Source organism: Scyliorhinus torazame, chromosome 9, assembly GCF_047496885.1.
Source record: "Scyliorhinus torazame isolate Kashiwa2021f chromosome 9, sScyTor2.1, whole genome shotgun sequence".
Taxonomy (NCBI): domain Eukaryota; kingdom Metazoa; phylum Chordata; class Chondrichthyes; order Carcharhiniformes; family Scyliorhinidae; genus Scyliorhinus; species Scyliorhinus torazame.
Window position 1 is genome coordinate 248,727,757 of NC_092715.1, and position 16,454 is coordinate 248,744,210.

The 16,454-nt window shown below is 44.6% G+C and overlaps 1 protein-coding gene across 1 annotated transcript in view; it reads left to right on the forward strand.

The window, feature by feature from the left end:
• Positions 1–16,454, forward strand: part of dnah6 (dynein, axonemal, heavy chain 6) — a 522,203-nt gene that overhangs the window by 418,517 nt on the left and 87,232 nt on the right. Inside the window, exons 70-72 of the mRNA XM_072517256.1 lie at positions 1,202–1,323; positions 3,614–3,743; positions 15,998–16,125. Coding sequence (XP_072373357.1) covers positions 1,202–1,323; positions 3,614–3,743; positions 15,998–16,125 — 380 coding nt within the window. The remainder of the gene's footprint in view (positions 1–1,201; positions 1,324–3,613; positions 3,744–15,997; positions 16,126–16,454) is intronic.

A 16,454-nucleotide genomic window follows, 5' to 3' on the forward strand; every position in this document is an offset into this window, starting at 1 on the left:
GATTGAAGGAACCACAGCGCAATGTAAAATCCTGCCCAGTGTCTTCAGAAGTACCACGAGTTTAAATTCATACCATATCAACCAGGATAGGAGAACCCACCATAAACATCCATTCTTAGAGTTAGCCCTCTCACAATGTTATAAACTACTTTCACACCTTGAAATGGTTGTAGGGGGATGCATTTGGAGTACCAAACCTTCATCGACAAGTATTTCTCCAGTCACAGCCGTTCAGCCTGAAAGAACATTGTTATTCCATTCACCTCAATGTTTTATGCACAAGCCATCATGTTTGTCATTGAGTGCATTTTGCTACTTTTGCTTAATATCTGCCATCTTAACAATTGCTCAATTCTTCTGCTTGGGCAGTAAAATAAAGCAACACTTTACAGGAGAGAGGAAGCAGGCAGAGAATGGGGAGGCCATTCGGCCCAGTGTGCCTGCTCCGGCTCTCCGAATGAATAGTTAACCCCCATTTTCAATTCGCAATTTAATTCCCTGTGGAATGCCTCAATTGACCCTGCCTCCACCACACTCTGAGGCAGTGCATTCCAGATCTTAACCAGTCGCTGCATTAAAATGTTTTTCCTCATATCACTTTTGCTTCTTTTGCCAATCCTCGTGTTGTCTATCCTTTTATGAATGTTTCTCCCCATCCATGCTGTCCAGGGCTGTCAAGTTTTTGAACACCTCTATCAGATCTCCTTTCCATGTTCACTTCTCCAAGGAAAATGGCCCCAGGTTCTCCAAATCATCTTCATAACGGAAGTTCCGCATCCCTGGAAAATTTCTTGTGAATCTTTTCTGTATTCTTTCCAATGCCTCCACATCTTTCCTCAAGTGTAGCGCCCAGAACTGGATGCAATACTTCATCTGAGGCCAAACTAGGAGCAGGCAAACCCCCTTCTATGCAAACTGTAAACCGTAAAAGTAGAAATTACAGACGTGAAACGAGAGCTGATATTTTCTCTCCACAGTTGCTGCCTGATCTGCTAAGTCTTTCCAGCATTTCTGTTTTTACACAGATTTCCAGCATCTGTTATCTTTTGTGTTATAGGGCATTTCTTTGATTTACATAATGCCTGATTTCATGATGTATATAAGTTTTATGATTATTGGAGAAATCAAGTATTTAAACCTGCGCAATGATGAGATTAACTATTTCTGTTGTAATGCAATGATCCAATGTTCTGCATTTCAGGAATCTACTTCAGTCCTGAGGCAGACAGCCTGTTGGCATACAAAGAGTACATTGAAAGTCTTCCCCTGGTTGATGACCCAGAAATATTCGGGATGCATGAAAATGCCAATTTAGCTTTCCAGGTTTGTATTTAGTGCGTTGTGCTAATGAGATAATCTCAGTACTCTTTCCTAATGAAAAGTTGATGTTGTGTGAAATGATGATATGTTTGTCAATGTGATATAATGCTGCCAAGTCATAGGCCAATTATCATAGTCACTATAATATGTTGTCAGTTTAATGAAGATAGATTTTTTGCTGACACGATTGATGAAATCCTTCAGCAATTTTTGGGTCCATTATTTATTTTTGCACAACTTATTACAAAGTTACAAAGTGAGCACTTGCACTATCCAAACTGACAAGTGTTGGAGAGGTACTCGGAAGCATTTGTTTCAGATCTTATGGATGGATGTGGTCTCTAAAATCAAACACCATAATTAAATTAAAATTCTTAACAAAGACCACTAATCTCATAAGATTTATACATTTTAGCCTGCGACTAATCAACAAAATATGATTAATCAATCATTTATATTTCATAAACTATGTTTGTGTCATTGAACTTTAGGTCTCTCTGCATACTCTTATGTCCAGTCCCTCTGGCAGAAGACATGACCTCCCCAGAAGTTCTGCTGAGCATAATAGCCGCCGGATTCTGACTGGCCGGCAGCTCTCGGTAGGCGAGACTACCACCCTGGATTCTCGGTTTCACACCACTACCTGATTGGCACGTGGTTGAAGGAACAGAACACAGAATCCCTCCAGTGCATGAGGCCATTTAGCCCATCGTATCTACACTCTACCCATTTACATTCCCTTGTCCACCCCAGCCAGGTTATCCCAGGACCTAACCTGCACGTCCCTGGACACAAAGGGGTAATTTTATCATGGCCAATCCACCGAATCTGCAGAAAGTTGAGCTTTTTCTGATCATTAGCTGAAAACGTGCATGGGGAAGTGTTGGGTGAGATAAAGGTTATTTACAGGTGTCACCCTGACAGCACTCACTCCATGTATGAGGAATAAGCAAAGAGGTTTCAAAACCTTTGGAACTACCACCGTGCGGGAAGGAAGAAAACTGGCCAAGATTAACAAAACTATTATCAGTGGAAGTGTAAAATCAGAAGCAGTTGAAAGTGCAATAAGACACATCTTCTTAGAACATGTCTTTGCTGTTATCTTGATAAAGGCATGTACATTTTGGGGGGCAAAAGACAGAGAATGGAAATTAACTTAAATTGTAAATTTGGACTAGAAGAAGCAAGTTTAGGGGTTTGGTTACACAGACCTTTGAAAAAAGGTTGGAGTTGGAGGTAGACATAGAGCAGATGCTTCCTCTTGTGAGGCAATCTCAAATGAGAGGTTATAGTTTGGGGATAAGGGGTAGCAAATTTAAAACAGAGATGAAGAGAAATTACTTCTCTCAAAGGGTCGTGAATCTCTGGAATTTACTGCCCCAGAATGTGGTGGATGCCAGGACATTTAGTAAATTTCAGGAGGAGATAGACAGATTTTTAATTAGTAATGGGTTGAAGGGTTATGGAGAACGGGTGGGAAAATGGAGTTGAGGCTGAGGTGAGATCAGCCATGATCATATTGAATGGCGGAGATGGTTCGAGGGACTGAATTGCCTATTCCTGCTCCTAGTTCTTATGTTATTCTTATGTTATGTCATAAAAATACAATCCTGTGTTTTATATAGGGGCTCAATACAAAGAAGGCAATGTTAAATAGATACGAGATTAGTTTGGCTGCAATTTGAGCATTGAGTACTGATTTGGCACCCCATTCAGAAGAAATAATTTGGAAAAATTGCAGTATAGATATCCTAAAATGCTATGAGGGTGAGAGGACCTGAGATGACTTGGAAAACCTATTCATTAGAGATAGGTTGCAGAGGTTTAATTGGACTGTGTAAAGTTTCAATAGAATTTGCAAAGATAAGTGGTGATCTTAACCAGTCAGAAAATTGGTAACTTAGGTGTATAAATTTAGGAATAATATTAAAAGCATAAATAGAGAAAAGGGTTAGAAAAGTCACTTCAGTGAATGGTTATTAAAATAGGGACTGCATTACTATAAATAGCTTTCGAAGCTGAGCCAGCAATCTTATTCAAGAAGGACGTAAATAAACAATTGAGGAGAAAAGAGAAAAGGGCACAGAAAGTTGGTAAGATTGGAATAGGTGGTGGAGTTATTACTGGGAGAGAATGTTAAATAGTGGTGAAATTTATGATTATCATTTAGAGCAGTTCATGCTGGATGCCTTCAAATTTACTTCACGATACAATAAAGTGCAATAAAGCTCTTTTCTGAATGTAAATATCTGAAATGATGTACAATATATTAATTCATCACTCCTTATTATAGAGGAAAGAAACCAACACCATGATAGGGACAGTCCTTGTAGTACAGCCCAATATTATGGCACGTGGAACTGGCAAAAGCAGTGACGAAATTGTAAAGGAATTAGCAGATTCCATCCTCTTGAAAATTCCAGGTAAATGCACAAATATTTGCTCAAACTCGTGCATCAGCCACGGAAAGTAACTTTTTCTCCTGAAACTGTTAGCTGATGCCCTAACTTTCGAAGATGGTTTTGAATGGACTTAACAATGTGTTTGCGTTTTGTAAATAACTTTTCACTCAGAATAACTTCAAAAGCATCTATTTTTTAAAATATAATTTAGAGTATCCAATTTTTTTCCCCCCAATTAAGGGGCAATTTAGCGTGGCCAATCTGCCTAACCTGCACATCTTTGGGTTTGAGGGCAAAACTCACGCAGACACAGGGAGAACATGCAAACTCCACACGGACAGTGACCTGGGGCCCGGATCGAACCTGGGTCCTTGGTGCCATGAGGCAGCAGTGCTAACCACTGTGCTACCATGCCACCCGTTCAAAAGCATCTTTGATGAAATCTACCAACTAACTGTCTTTAAAAGAAAAGAAATAATATACAAGCGAATAGCTTCCACCACAATATCCTATCTAATCCAATAGGTTTGTGGAAGAAATGCGACATGGTAAATAGTAATTTCTGTAAAGTTCTTACACCCCGAGGGGCAATTAGAATTCTCTAACATTATTTTAAAATAATGTTGAATTGTGAAAAGGGACCTTTGCATGCATTTTATTGCTCATTCATCTTTTCAAATCCATTCACGACCTCGCTCCTCCATATTTTTGTAATCTCCTCCAACCGTACAATCCTGAAAGAAAAATGTGTTCCTCCATTTCTGGTCTCCTGCCCAACCCCAATTTGTTTTTTCTTTCACACTCCAACTCTGATGACTATGCCTTCAGCTCCCTAGGCGCTAAGCCCTGGAAATCCCTTCTCAACTCTGTATCTTTTTAAAAATTGATTTGTGGGCTGTAGGTGTCGCTGGCCAGGCCAGCAATTATTGCTCATCTCAACTGGCCTCCATTTCAGAGGGCATTTGAAAGTCAAATGCATTGGAGTCACATGTAGGCCAGACCAGGTAAGGGTGGCAGATTTCCTTGCCTATAGGACATTAGTGAACCAGATGGGTCTTTACGACAATCAACAATGGTTTCATGGATAATGTTGGATTTTTAAAAAAATTCAAATCTCACCATCTGCCACGGTAAGATTTGAAATGAAATGAAAATCGCTTATTGTCACAAGTAGGCTACAAATGAAGTTACTGTGAAAAGCCCCTAGTCACCACATTCCGGCACCTGTTCTGGGAGGCTGGTACGGGAATCGAACCGTGCTGCTGGCCTGCCTTGGTCTGCTTTAAAAGCCAGCGATTTAGCCCAGTGTGCTAAACCAGCCCCTCCCAGTTCTTGCCCAAGGCCGTTGGATTACTAATCCAGTGACAATACCACCACATTACTGCCTTCCTTATCTTTCTCTCTCCTCTTTTAAGACCCCCCTTAAATTCCACCACTCTACCAAATCCTGTCCAGCTAATGCCTCTCTGTGGCCCAGTGTCAGATTTCAGGAACGTTGGAATAGAAGTAGGCCATTTAACCCCATGTACCTGTTCTGCCATTCAATTTTATCATGATTGATCTGTGATCTAACTCCATAAACCCGGTGTGGTCCCATATCTCTTAATATCTTTACTTAACAGTGATTTAAAGCTAATAACTGATCTGGTGTCAAGTAAATTCCAAATTTCTACCACCCTTTGTCTTTCCCAATTTCACACTTAAAAGGTCTGGTTCTAAATTTTATGCTCTATCCCTTACTCCTCGACTCTGCCCTATCTGTTCCCCTTTATATCTTTGAAACGTTGATCATATCATCCGTTAACCTTCTAAATTCCAGGGAATACAACCCTAAATTGCATAATCTCTACTCGTAATTTTGTTTGATAACTATTTTCTGAAGCGCTTTGGATATTATACACGCACACACAGATACTTTCACCTTTATGGCATTATTATACTGAAGGTGTTGTTTGAGATTTTCCCTTAATCAGTAGGGGTAACACTGCTGCATTATATTCTTCCATGTGCACCACTCTCTAATCAAAAAGCAGCAATCTGTGCATATGCACTTGCACACATGCACTGTTCTCTTAGCAATGCGCCGAAAGATGCATTTGCTCTTTGCCAACAGTTGGTAACTCAAAAAAGTACATTGAAAGGTTGGGTTGCTGGACACTTCTTGTAGTTTGCTTCACATTGGTTGTAGTTTCACTACAGCCACTAAAAAGTTGGAAGCATTATGATGCACCTCCGTCCAGGTGGCCTCACATCATCTTCTAAGTACGGTGCACCATCAGTTCGGCAACTTCACTCTCACGTTATGTCATGAGTTTGCATTATGCAAGATGGAAAATACATTGGGCATATTTCTGATTGTGAAATAGTGTAAGAAGGTGAGAGTGAATTGGGCATCCCATTCGACATCAATCCCAATTTTTATTTTACCTTTATTTCATATTTTCCCATTATGCATAACAGTACCTTGTCAGGCATAAAACTCATCAAGTAATCCCCAAAATTGTTTGCAGTCCTGGGTATAGCCTGGGCTGTATTCATATCCTCAGTAATCTAGCCCCCCCCAGTGAACTCAACTAAATACACTATATTATATTGGAAGCTAAATAGTTTTTTTGTGCCAAATTAACTGAAATATTATTTCTCTCGTTGAGGAGCAACAGCTCATTTAACAACTAAAATTGCAGTAATTTTGATTAAGGCATATTTTTAATTGCATGCTCAAAATTTATAGATGGAAAGTTATGGGTTGGTTTTCAAATGGCTATTTGCTCCTGTGGCCTATTGTATCCACCAATGTTACATGTAATGGCGAATGGTTTTAAGTGTAATTTCTATGTTAAAAAATTAATCTTAAATTAATGAGGTCTTTTCATCTTGTTGAATGAATGTTTTACATTTAAAACTGACTGGTGGTATCCAATGTTTGTTCCACATTATCATCAATTGCCAGTTCATGAATCCTTGTGGGCAAAATACATCCCTGCAATTGGTTGAATGATTTAAATCATGTATAAAAGTGATTCACACCTTGAAACATCTGAAACACAGCATCACTTTCCATTTGTACACCGATGACACCCAGCTCTAATTGACCAATACCTTTCTCAGCCCTCCACTATCTCTCAGTTGTCTGACTGATCTCTGGCATCTGGTGCTGGATGAGTAGAAATTTCCTCCACCTAAATATTAGAAAAATTAGAACCTTTGGTGTTTTGGTCCTCATCTGTAACTCTGTTGCTTAGCCATTGATTCCACCCATCTCCCTGGTAAGTGCCTCAGTCTTGGTGGCTTGTTTGACCCTGAGAGGACCACATAGCCATGCCATCTCTAAGACCTGACCTGCTGCTGAAACCCTCATCCATGTTTTTCTGATCCCCCGACTTGCCTATTTCACTATGCACCTGGCTAGAATAGAATAGAATAGAATCCTTGGACAGCACGGTGGCACAGTGGTCAGCACTACTGCCTCACGGCGCCGAGGTCCCAGGTTCGATCCCGGCTCTGCGTCACTGTCTGTGTGGAGTTTGCACGTTCTCCCCGTGTTTGCGTGGGTTTCACCCCCACAACCCAAAGATGTGCAGGATAGGTGGATTGGCCACGCTAAATTGCCCCTTAATTGGAAAAAATTAATTCGGTACTCTAAATTTTTTTTAAAAAAAAAGAATAGAATCCCTACAGTGCAGAAGGAGGTCATTCGGCCCATCGAGTCTGCACCGCCCCTTCAAATGAGCATTCCACCCGTGTCTACCCGGCACACCCTGCCCTATCCTTGCAACCCTATAACCTAACCTGCACAATCCTGGACACTAAGGGGCAGTCACAGCCAATCCACCAACCTTACATCTTTGGACTGTGGGAGGAAACCAGAACACCCGGAGGAAACCCATGCAGACACAAGGAGAGGACAGTGATCCAAGGCCGGAATTGAAGTCGGGTCCCTGGCCCTGAGGCAGCACGGTAGCCTTGTGGATAGCACAATTGCTTCACAGCTCCAGGGTCCCAGGTTCGATTCCGGCTTGGGTCACTGTCTGTGCGGAGTCTGCACATCCTCCCCGTGTGTGCGTGGGTTTCCTCCGGGTGCTCCGGTTTCCTCCCACAGTCCAAAGATGTGCGGGTTAGGTGGATTGGCCATGATAAATTGCCCTTAGTGTCCAAAATTGCCCTTAGTGTTGGGTGGGGTTACTGGGTTGTGGGGATAGGGTGGCGGTGTTGACCTTGGGTAGGGTGCTCTTTCCAAGAGCCGGTGCAGACTCGATGGGCCGAATGGCCTCCTTCTGCACTGTAAATTCTATGATAACTATGAGTTCTAACCACTGTGCCACCGTGCCTTCCATCATTCACACTCTGTAAACCTGAGGTCATCCAAGCTGTCCTAACTGATTAAATCACATTCACCCATCACCTCTACGCTCGCTAACTTGCATTGGCCCCTGATTGAAATATATTTTGATTTTAAAGTTCTCACCCTTGTTTTCAGATTCCACAATGGTCTCTCCAGCCAGGTCTGTGTAATATTTTCCAGCCCTACAACCCTCCAGGATGTCTGCATTCCTCCAATTTAAAAAAAAAATAAACATTTTATTGAGGTATTTTTTGGTATCATAACAACAACACAATATACAATGTACATGAAAATATAAACATAGCGCAAAAGCCGTCTCCCTCCCTTACAGGTCCCATCTTTATTAACCCCCTACTCTAAGCTAAACTAACCCCCCCCCCCCTTTCTGCTGACGATTAAGTTTCCACGAAGAAGTCGACGAACGGTTGCCACCTTCGGGCGTACCCTAACAGTGACCCTCTCAAGGCGAGCGACTTTCTCCAAACAGAGAAAGCTAGCCATGTCCGATAGCCAGGTCTCCAACCTGGGCTTTGAGTCCCTCCAAGCTAATAATATCCGTCTCCGGGCTACCAGGGAAGCAAAGGCCAGAACGTCTGCCTCTTTCTCCTCCTGGATTCCTGGGTCCTCCACACCCCGAAAATCGCCACCTCTTGACTCAGCGCCACCCTTGTTTTTAACACCGTGGACATGACATCTGCAAACTTCTGCCAAAATCCCCTAAGCTTCAGACATGCCCAGAACATGTGGTCATGGTTCGCTGCCCCTCCCACACATTTTGCACACCTGTCTTCCACCCCAAAGAATCTGCTCATCCGGGCCACTGTCATGTGAGCCCGGTGAACGACCTTAAATTGTATAAGGCTGAGCCTGGCACAGGTTGCGGGCGCGTTGACTCTACTCAACGCGTCCGCCCATAGACTATCCTCTATCTCTCCTCCCAGCTCCTCCTCCCACTTGCGCTTCAGCTCCTCGGTATGCGTCTCCTCTGACCCCATAAGTTCTTGTAAATGTCCGAGACGCTCCCTTCTCCTACCCACCCTCTGGAAACTACCTTGTCCTGAATTCCCCTTAGCGGTAGGAGTGGGAAGGTTGACACCTCTTTATGCAGGAAGTCCCGCATCGGCAGATACCTGAATTTGTTTCCCCACGCCAACCCAAACTTCTCCTCCAGAGCCCTCGTACTCGGAAAGCTCCCCTCTATAAACATATCCCCCAGCCTCTCAATCACTGCTCTCCGCCATATCCAGAACCCCCCATCCATACTTCGCGGGGCAAACCGGTGATTATTACAGATTGGGGACCAGACCGATGCTCCCTCTGCTCCTACATGTCTCCTCCATTGCCCCCAGACTCTCAGGGCCGCCACCACCACGGGGCTGGTCGAGTACTGTGCCGGCGGAAACGGCAGAGGCGTAGTTACCAACGCCCCCAAACTGTTTCCCCAACGCCCCCCCTTGCATGAAGCAGCGCTTCCTCAGGTGACTCGAAGTAAAAGTACTGTTCCCCGTACGTGACCCAGAGACGGTCCGGATACAACAGTCCGAACTTCACCTTTTTCTTAAAAAGGATCAACCTAATCTGGTTGAAGCCTGCTCTTCTCGAGGGGCTGGTTTAGCACAGGGCTAAATTGCTGGCTTTGAAAGCAGACCAAGGCAGGCCAGCAGCACGGTTCAATTCCCGTACCAGCCTCCCCGAACATGCGCCGGAATGTGGCGACTAGGAGCGTTTCACAGTAACTTCATTTGAAGCCTACTTGTGACAATAAGCAATTTTTATTTCATTTCATTTTCTCCTGGCCACCTCTACACTCAGGTCCTGATAGACCCACAGGGTACTATTGTCCCACTTACAGCTCTGTGACTTCTTGGCCCACTGTAGAATGTGCTCCTTATCTGATTACCTGTGGAATCTCACCACCATTGCAGTCGGGGGGGGGGGGGGGGGGGGGTGTCTCCCGTTCGCGGCTTCCTCGCGAGTGCTCTGTGAGCCCTGTCCACCTCCAAGGATCGGGAGAATGCCCCATCCCCCAGCAGCTTCTGAAACATATCTGGGATGTATACCCCAGCGTCCACTGCTTCGGACCCCTCCGGGAGCCCAACGATTCTCAAGTTCTGCCAGCGGGACCTATTGTCTAGGTCCTTCACCTTCTCCAGGAGCTTCTTCTGCTGGTCTCTCAGCATCCCCACCTCCAACTCCACCGTAGTTTGATGTTCCTCCTGCTCAGCCAGCGCCTTCTCCACCTTCTGGATCGCTCGATCTTGGGCGTCCAATCTAAGCTCCAGCCACTCAATCGACTCTTTTATCGGGTCCAAGCAGTCACGTTTCTGCTTAGCAAAGCCTTCCTGAATGACATGCATCAGCTGCTCCGTTGACTGCTGGGTCGACAAACCAGAGGTCCGGTCCTCCACCATGCTGTCTCCTGCTGCAGCTTCAACCCAAGCCTTCTCTGTCTTTCTATTTCTGCCTTTACGAGCACTTCTAGTGATTCTCTCCATGCACTGATGTGGGAGTTCAGTACACAATTGCCTCTGTCATCAGTTTTACAGTTCAAGTCCGGTAAAAAATTGGGGGAGAAAGTCCAAAAGTCCGACCCAAGCGGGAGCCACCAAATGTGTGACTTACTCCTTCATAGCCACCACCGGAAGTCTCGCATTCCCTCAATTTTGATCTCTTACGTTACCTGAAAATAATCATTCCAGCATTGGCTTCTGCACCTTCAGCTGCTCAGACCTTACGTTCTGGAATCCTCTCCCTCAACCATTTATCCTGACTACTTCTCTTCTGTATTTAATTTTTTGGGAAAATATTTTTATTGGAATTTTGCATTTAATATCAAAACTTTGCAGAACAATATAAAAACAATAATAGTAACCAAAACAATAACACAACCAACACAGGTATCACACACTGCCACCGTGTCTGTGACATTAGTCCCAGTACTATCATTTCCAGTATTATTTCATTAGTGTTTATTATCCAGTTTTTTTAAAGGTGTTCCTATTGGAACTTTTAACGTTTAATAATAAGAATTAGCCAGGATTTTACACACACATTCACAGTTACTGTCAGGACTCTTTATGTTGTTTATGACTACTTTTGTTTTTCTGGGGGTGGTCCTGATTCCACCCTCCTTGAGTTCTTGAGGGAGGTTAGGATGGTCCGCCTCCCCAGTTTGACAGGTGTGGGGGGATCCGTGTCCACTCCTGCGAGTTGTCTTCCTCCCCATTTCTTCTCTGCTGTACACGAGCTCCCACATCCTACCCCCCCCCCCACTCCTATCCCTCCCCCCACCCTCCCTTTTTCCTATTTGCGCCCCCACCACCACCCACACCCCCAGCCCCAGTTAGTTACTGGTTGCGGACAGGTCTGTGAAGAGGTTTGTGAACTTCTTCCACGTGTTGTGGAATCTCTCCTCAGACCCCCTTATCGAGAATTTTATTTTTTTCAAGTTTCAGGAACTTGGCCAAGTCTGAGAGCCACTCCGAGGCCTTTGGTGGGGCTGCCGACTTCCAGCCTAGCAGAAGTCTCTCCCTGACGGTCAGTGATGTGAAGGCCAGGACATCCGGCCCTTGCCCTGTCCAGAGCACTGAATGCTCTGACACCCCAAAGACCGCCACAGGTGGGCCGGCTCCATCGCGATCCCCTACAACCCTGGACGTAGCCTCGAAAACAGGCATCCAGAACTCCCTGAGTCTGGGGCAGGACCAGAACATGTGGGTGTAGTTGGCTGGGCCACCCGGACAGTGGTAGGGAAGGTGCTGGAATCTATCAACAAGGAAGAAATAGCGAGGCATCTGGATGGAAATTGTCCCATTGGGCAGACGCAGCATGGATTCATAAAGGGCAGGTCATGCCTAACTAATTTAGTGGAATTTTTTTGAGGAGATTACCAGTACGGTAGATAACGGGGAGCCAATGGGTGTGGTATATCTGGATTTCCAGAAAGCTTTTGACAAGGTGCCACACAAAAGGTTGCTGCATAAGATAAAGATGCATGGCATTAAGGGTAAAGTAGTAGCATGGATAGAGGATTAGTTAATTAATAGAAAGCAAAGAGTGGGGATTAATGGGTGTTTCTCTGGTTGGCAATCAATAGCTAGTGGTGTCCCTCAGGGATCAGTGTTGGGCCCACAATTGTTCACAATTTACACAGATGATTTAGAGTTGGGGACCAAGTGCAATGTGTCCAGGTTTGCAGACGACACAAAGATGAGTGGTAAAGCAAAAAGTGCAGAGGATACCGGAAGTCTGCAGAGGGATTTGGATAGGTTAAGTGAATGGGCTAGGGTCTGGCAGATGGAATACAATGTTGACAAATGTGAGGTTATCCATTGTGGTAGGAATAACAGCAAAAGGAATTATTATTTAAATGATAAAATATTAAAACATGCTGCTGTGCAGGGAGACCTGGGTGTGCTAGTGCATGAGTCTCAAAAAGTTGGTTTACAGATGCAACAGGTGATTAAGGAGGCAAATGGAGTTTTGTCCTTCATTGCTGGAGGGATGGAGTTTAAGACTAGGGAGGTTATGCTGCAATTGCATAAGGTCTTAATGAGGCCACACCTGGAGTATTGTGTTCAGTTTTGGTCTCCTTACCTGAGAAAGGACGTACTGGCGCTGGAGGGTGTGCAGAGGAGATTCACCACGTTAATCCCAGAGCTGAAGGGGTTGGATTACGAGGAGAGGTTGAGTAGACTGGGACTGTCCTTGTTGGAATTTAGAAGGATGAGTGGGGATCTTATAGAAACATATAAAATTATGAAGGGAATAGATAGGATAGATGCGGGCAGGTTGTTTCCACTAGCGGGCGAAAGCAGGACTAAGGGGCATAGCCTCAAAATAAGGGGAAGTAGATTTAGGACTGAGCTTAGGAGGAACTTCTTCACCCAAAGAGTTGTGAATCTATGGAATTCCTTGCTCAGTGAAGCAGTTGAGGTTCCTTCATTAAATGTTTTTAAGATAAAGATAGATAGTTTTTTGAAGAATAAAGGGATTAAGGGGTCTGGTGTTCGGGCCGGAAAGTGGAGTTGAGTCCACAAAAGATCAGCCATGATCTCATTGAATGGCGGAGCAGGCTCGAGGGGCCAGATGGCCTACTCCTGCTCCCAGTTCTTATGTTCTTATGACACGGCTCACACTTATCCTCCACATCTGGGAAGAACTCGCACATGCGTGTTTTAGTAAGCTGCATTCTATGCACCACCTTGAGCTGCGTCAGGCTTAGCCGACACAAGAAAAGGTGGAGTTAATCCTGTGCAGTGCCTCAATCCAGAGTCCTCTCCCTACCTCCATGTCCAGCTTCTCCTCCCATTTCCGTCTAGTCTCGTCTAGCGGAGTCCTGACTTTTTCTATGAGCCGTCCGTCGATGTCGCCACATTTGTTGCTCCCTAATCAGTCCAGCCCTACCATTGTGATCAGAAATGTATGTCTGGGCCTCTGAGGGAACATTTATGTTTCCTTGCGGAGAAAGTCTGAGTTTGTTCCCTTTCAGGCGTTGGATCGTCTCTGAGAGTTCCCCCAGGGTTGCCAGTCTATTGTCCATATACATGTCCGTCACTCTCAGTGCCCCTCTGTTCTCCCTCCACATCCCAAATGTGGTAGCTACCCTCGCCAGTGTGAACCTGTGTTTGTTATAGATGGGGACCTCTTCCTTATTTAAGACATTCCCACAACAAGACCTGGATAGCATTCAGGTTTGAACTGATAAGTGGCAAGTAACATTCACACCACGCAAGTGCCAGGCGATGACCATCTCCAAAAAAAAGGGGAACTTCTCATGGTGTTCTATAGCATTACCAATGCTGAATTCCCCCCCCCCCCTCCCCCCCGTCTTTAACATGTTGGTTACTATTGACCAGAAAACTAACTGGACCAGCCAAATAAATACTGTGGCTCCAAGAGCAAGCCAGAGCTAGCTACGTAATTCACCTCGTGCCTTCCCAAAGCTTGACAGAAAATAAGAGCAAGAGGAGGCCATTCGGCCCTTCAGACTTGTTGACTATCAACAAGGCACAAGCCAGCAGTGATGGAATATTCTTCATTCGCCTGGATGAGTGCAGCTTCAACAACATTCAAGAACCATACTGCTATCCCAAAAAATTGGCACCCCATCCACAATCTTAAACAAGCACTCATTCCACCACGGGCACACAGTGACAACAAAGAGCACCATACACTAGACGCACCGCTGCAACTTGCCAAGACTCCTTTGTTCATCCCTTCCAAACTTGTGACGTTCACCATCTAGAAGGACAAGGGCAACAGACATGTGGGACTGCCACCACCTGCAACCATTTCCTCCAGTTCACCCACTACCCTGAGTTGGAATTATATCTCTGCCTATTCATTGTTTCCACGTCAAGATCCAGATTGTGACACTGACAACCAGTCAGACGGATTCCTCGTTTGTTCCATCAGTCCGGGTCACTCGTATCAAGTTAATGCCCCTCTCCGAATCACTCGCATCTGAACATGTGGATCTGCAAGTTTAATGGAATCCCTTTTATATAAATGGTAATGGAGGTGGGGGGGTCCTGAACAACCTCACTTACCTGTCTTTGAGGGTGATCAGCTATTGAGGTGCTCTCCCCTTACAGCTGTGGCCTCAGTAATGGGCACCACTGTCATTGATGCTGCTGAGGCAGCACTATAGCGCAGTGGCTTCACAGCGCCAGGGTCCCAGGTTCGATTCCCCACTGGGTCACTGTCTGTGTAGAGTCTGCACATTCTTCCAATGTCTGCTTGGGTTTCCGCCGGGTGCTCCGGTTTCCTCCCACAGTCCAAAGACATGCAGGTTAGGTGGATTGGCCGTGCTAAATTAGTGTCCAAAAAGGTTAGATGGGGTTATTGGATTACAGGGGGAGGGTGGAAATGAGTGCTTAAATGGGGTTGATGCAGACTCGATGGGCCGAGTTGCCTCCTTCTGCACTGTATGTTCTATTAGGCTGCTGAGATGCCAGTCCTCTGATTGGACCAGCAGCTCTTGTATGTAGGCCATCGTCTTTAATTGGATGGAGGTATCGGCGACAGACATTTAATTGTCCATCGTCAGCAAAATGCTGCCCTGGGTCCCTTTGTCTGCCAAAACCAGATCATAATCCCACTTCTGGCTCTGGCCGTGGAATGTCCACCCTCTCCATGGAATCCAACCCATTGTTTTTCTCCTCCTTTCTACTTCTTGTATGGAAACCTCTAGAACTGTATCGTAAAGCCAGGGAGTCCTCTCTTACTCCTTTCTAGCTACTTTCTACACAGTCAGCAGCAGCTTCTGAATAATCTGTGCAGCTTCCCTTTAAGATTGGAAGGCTTCCTTTAAGAAGGGCAGGTTATCTGAAACACATGCTAACCATGCAGGCAGCCGGGGCCGCTGATTAACATGCAACCAGCCAGAAGTGGGACTGGATTGCATCTTGAAATCGTTGAAATGAGGAAAAAGGACAACATGTGCTTGCTGCCTGCCTCAAGGGGACCGGGTGCAAGCTAATCATGAGTCATGAACACCCGTGTCTGAAAACAGGAGCAGTCAAATTTTACGTTTTAAGAAGTCTTTGAGATTTATCATTGAAACCATATTATTGCAAAAAGCTGCAAGTCAAATGTAGGTTTGGTTGGTTTGATTGCTATTGTAATGTCAATCAGGCTGACTTGAGGCTAGTGTTGCCATTGGTCATGCTCGCATGACCAACACTGAATGCATCAATGAACTGGTTGAGCGATTTTTCTCCCTGGTTCCTCATCTTGCCCACAACCATGTCCAAGAGATCAGTCTTCAATTTGTAGACTTCAGAACAGTCTGGAAAAACTGGAAACCCTAGATGCCTGCAAAAACCTAATTGCTGAATGCAACCCCTAAAAAAGTAATTCCTCCGTACTATTATTTCAATGTGAGACTGTGGAAAGAACGTGCTCAATAGTTTTTCAAATATTATTTCAGAAAAACTTGACCTTGAGGTTGCAATCGAAACCCTATTTGTTAGAGACAGGAAAGGACGCTTGAATTCGTTAACCACCGTACTTGGTCAAGAGGTTGACCGTTTTAATGGTCTCCTGGTCGTGCTAAAAGTAAGTAACAGATTTATAAATAATAATTCAAACAGTACTGTTCTCACATTTTCAATGACAAAACAGCACGCGATGGTCAATTGCGGCCCTTCTCGCATTTAACTGAAGACTGGATTAATTTATTCGTTTTTTTTTTGCTTTCCTAACTTGAGTTCATTGTGTCCATTAATTTTACAAATTAAAAAATTTGTAATCAGCCTTACGTATTTCCCAAAGGTAAGTAATTGCTATTATTCTCTAGCATTGCATGGGAAACATTTATTTGCACATCAAAAATGCATGAAAGTGGTATTTACTGCGACAATTCTGCTGTACTCTTATTTTTTAAA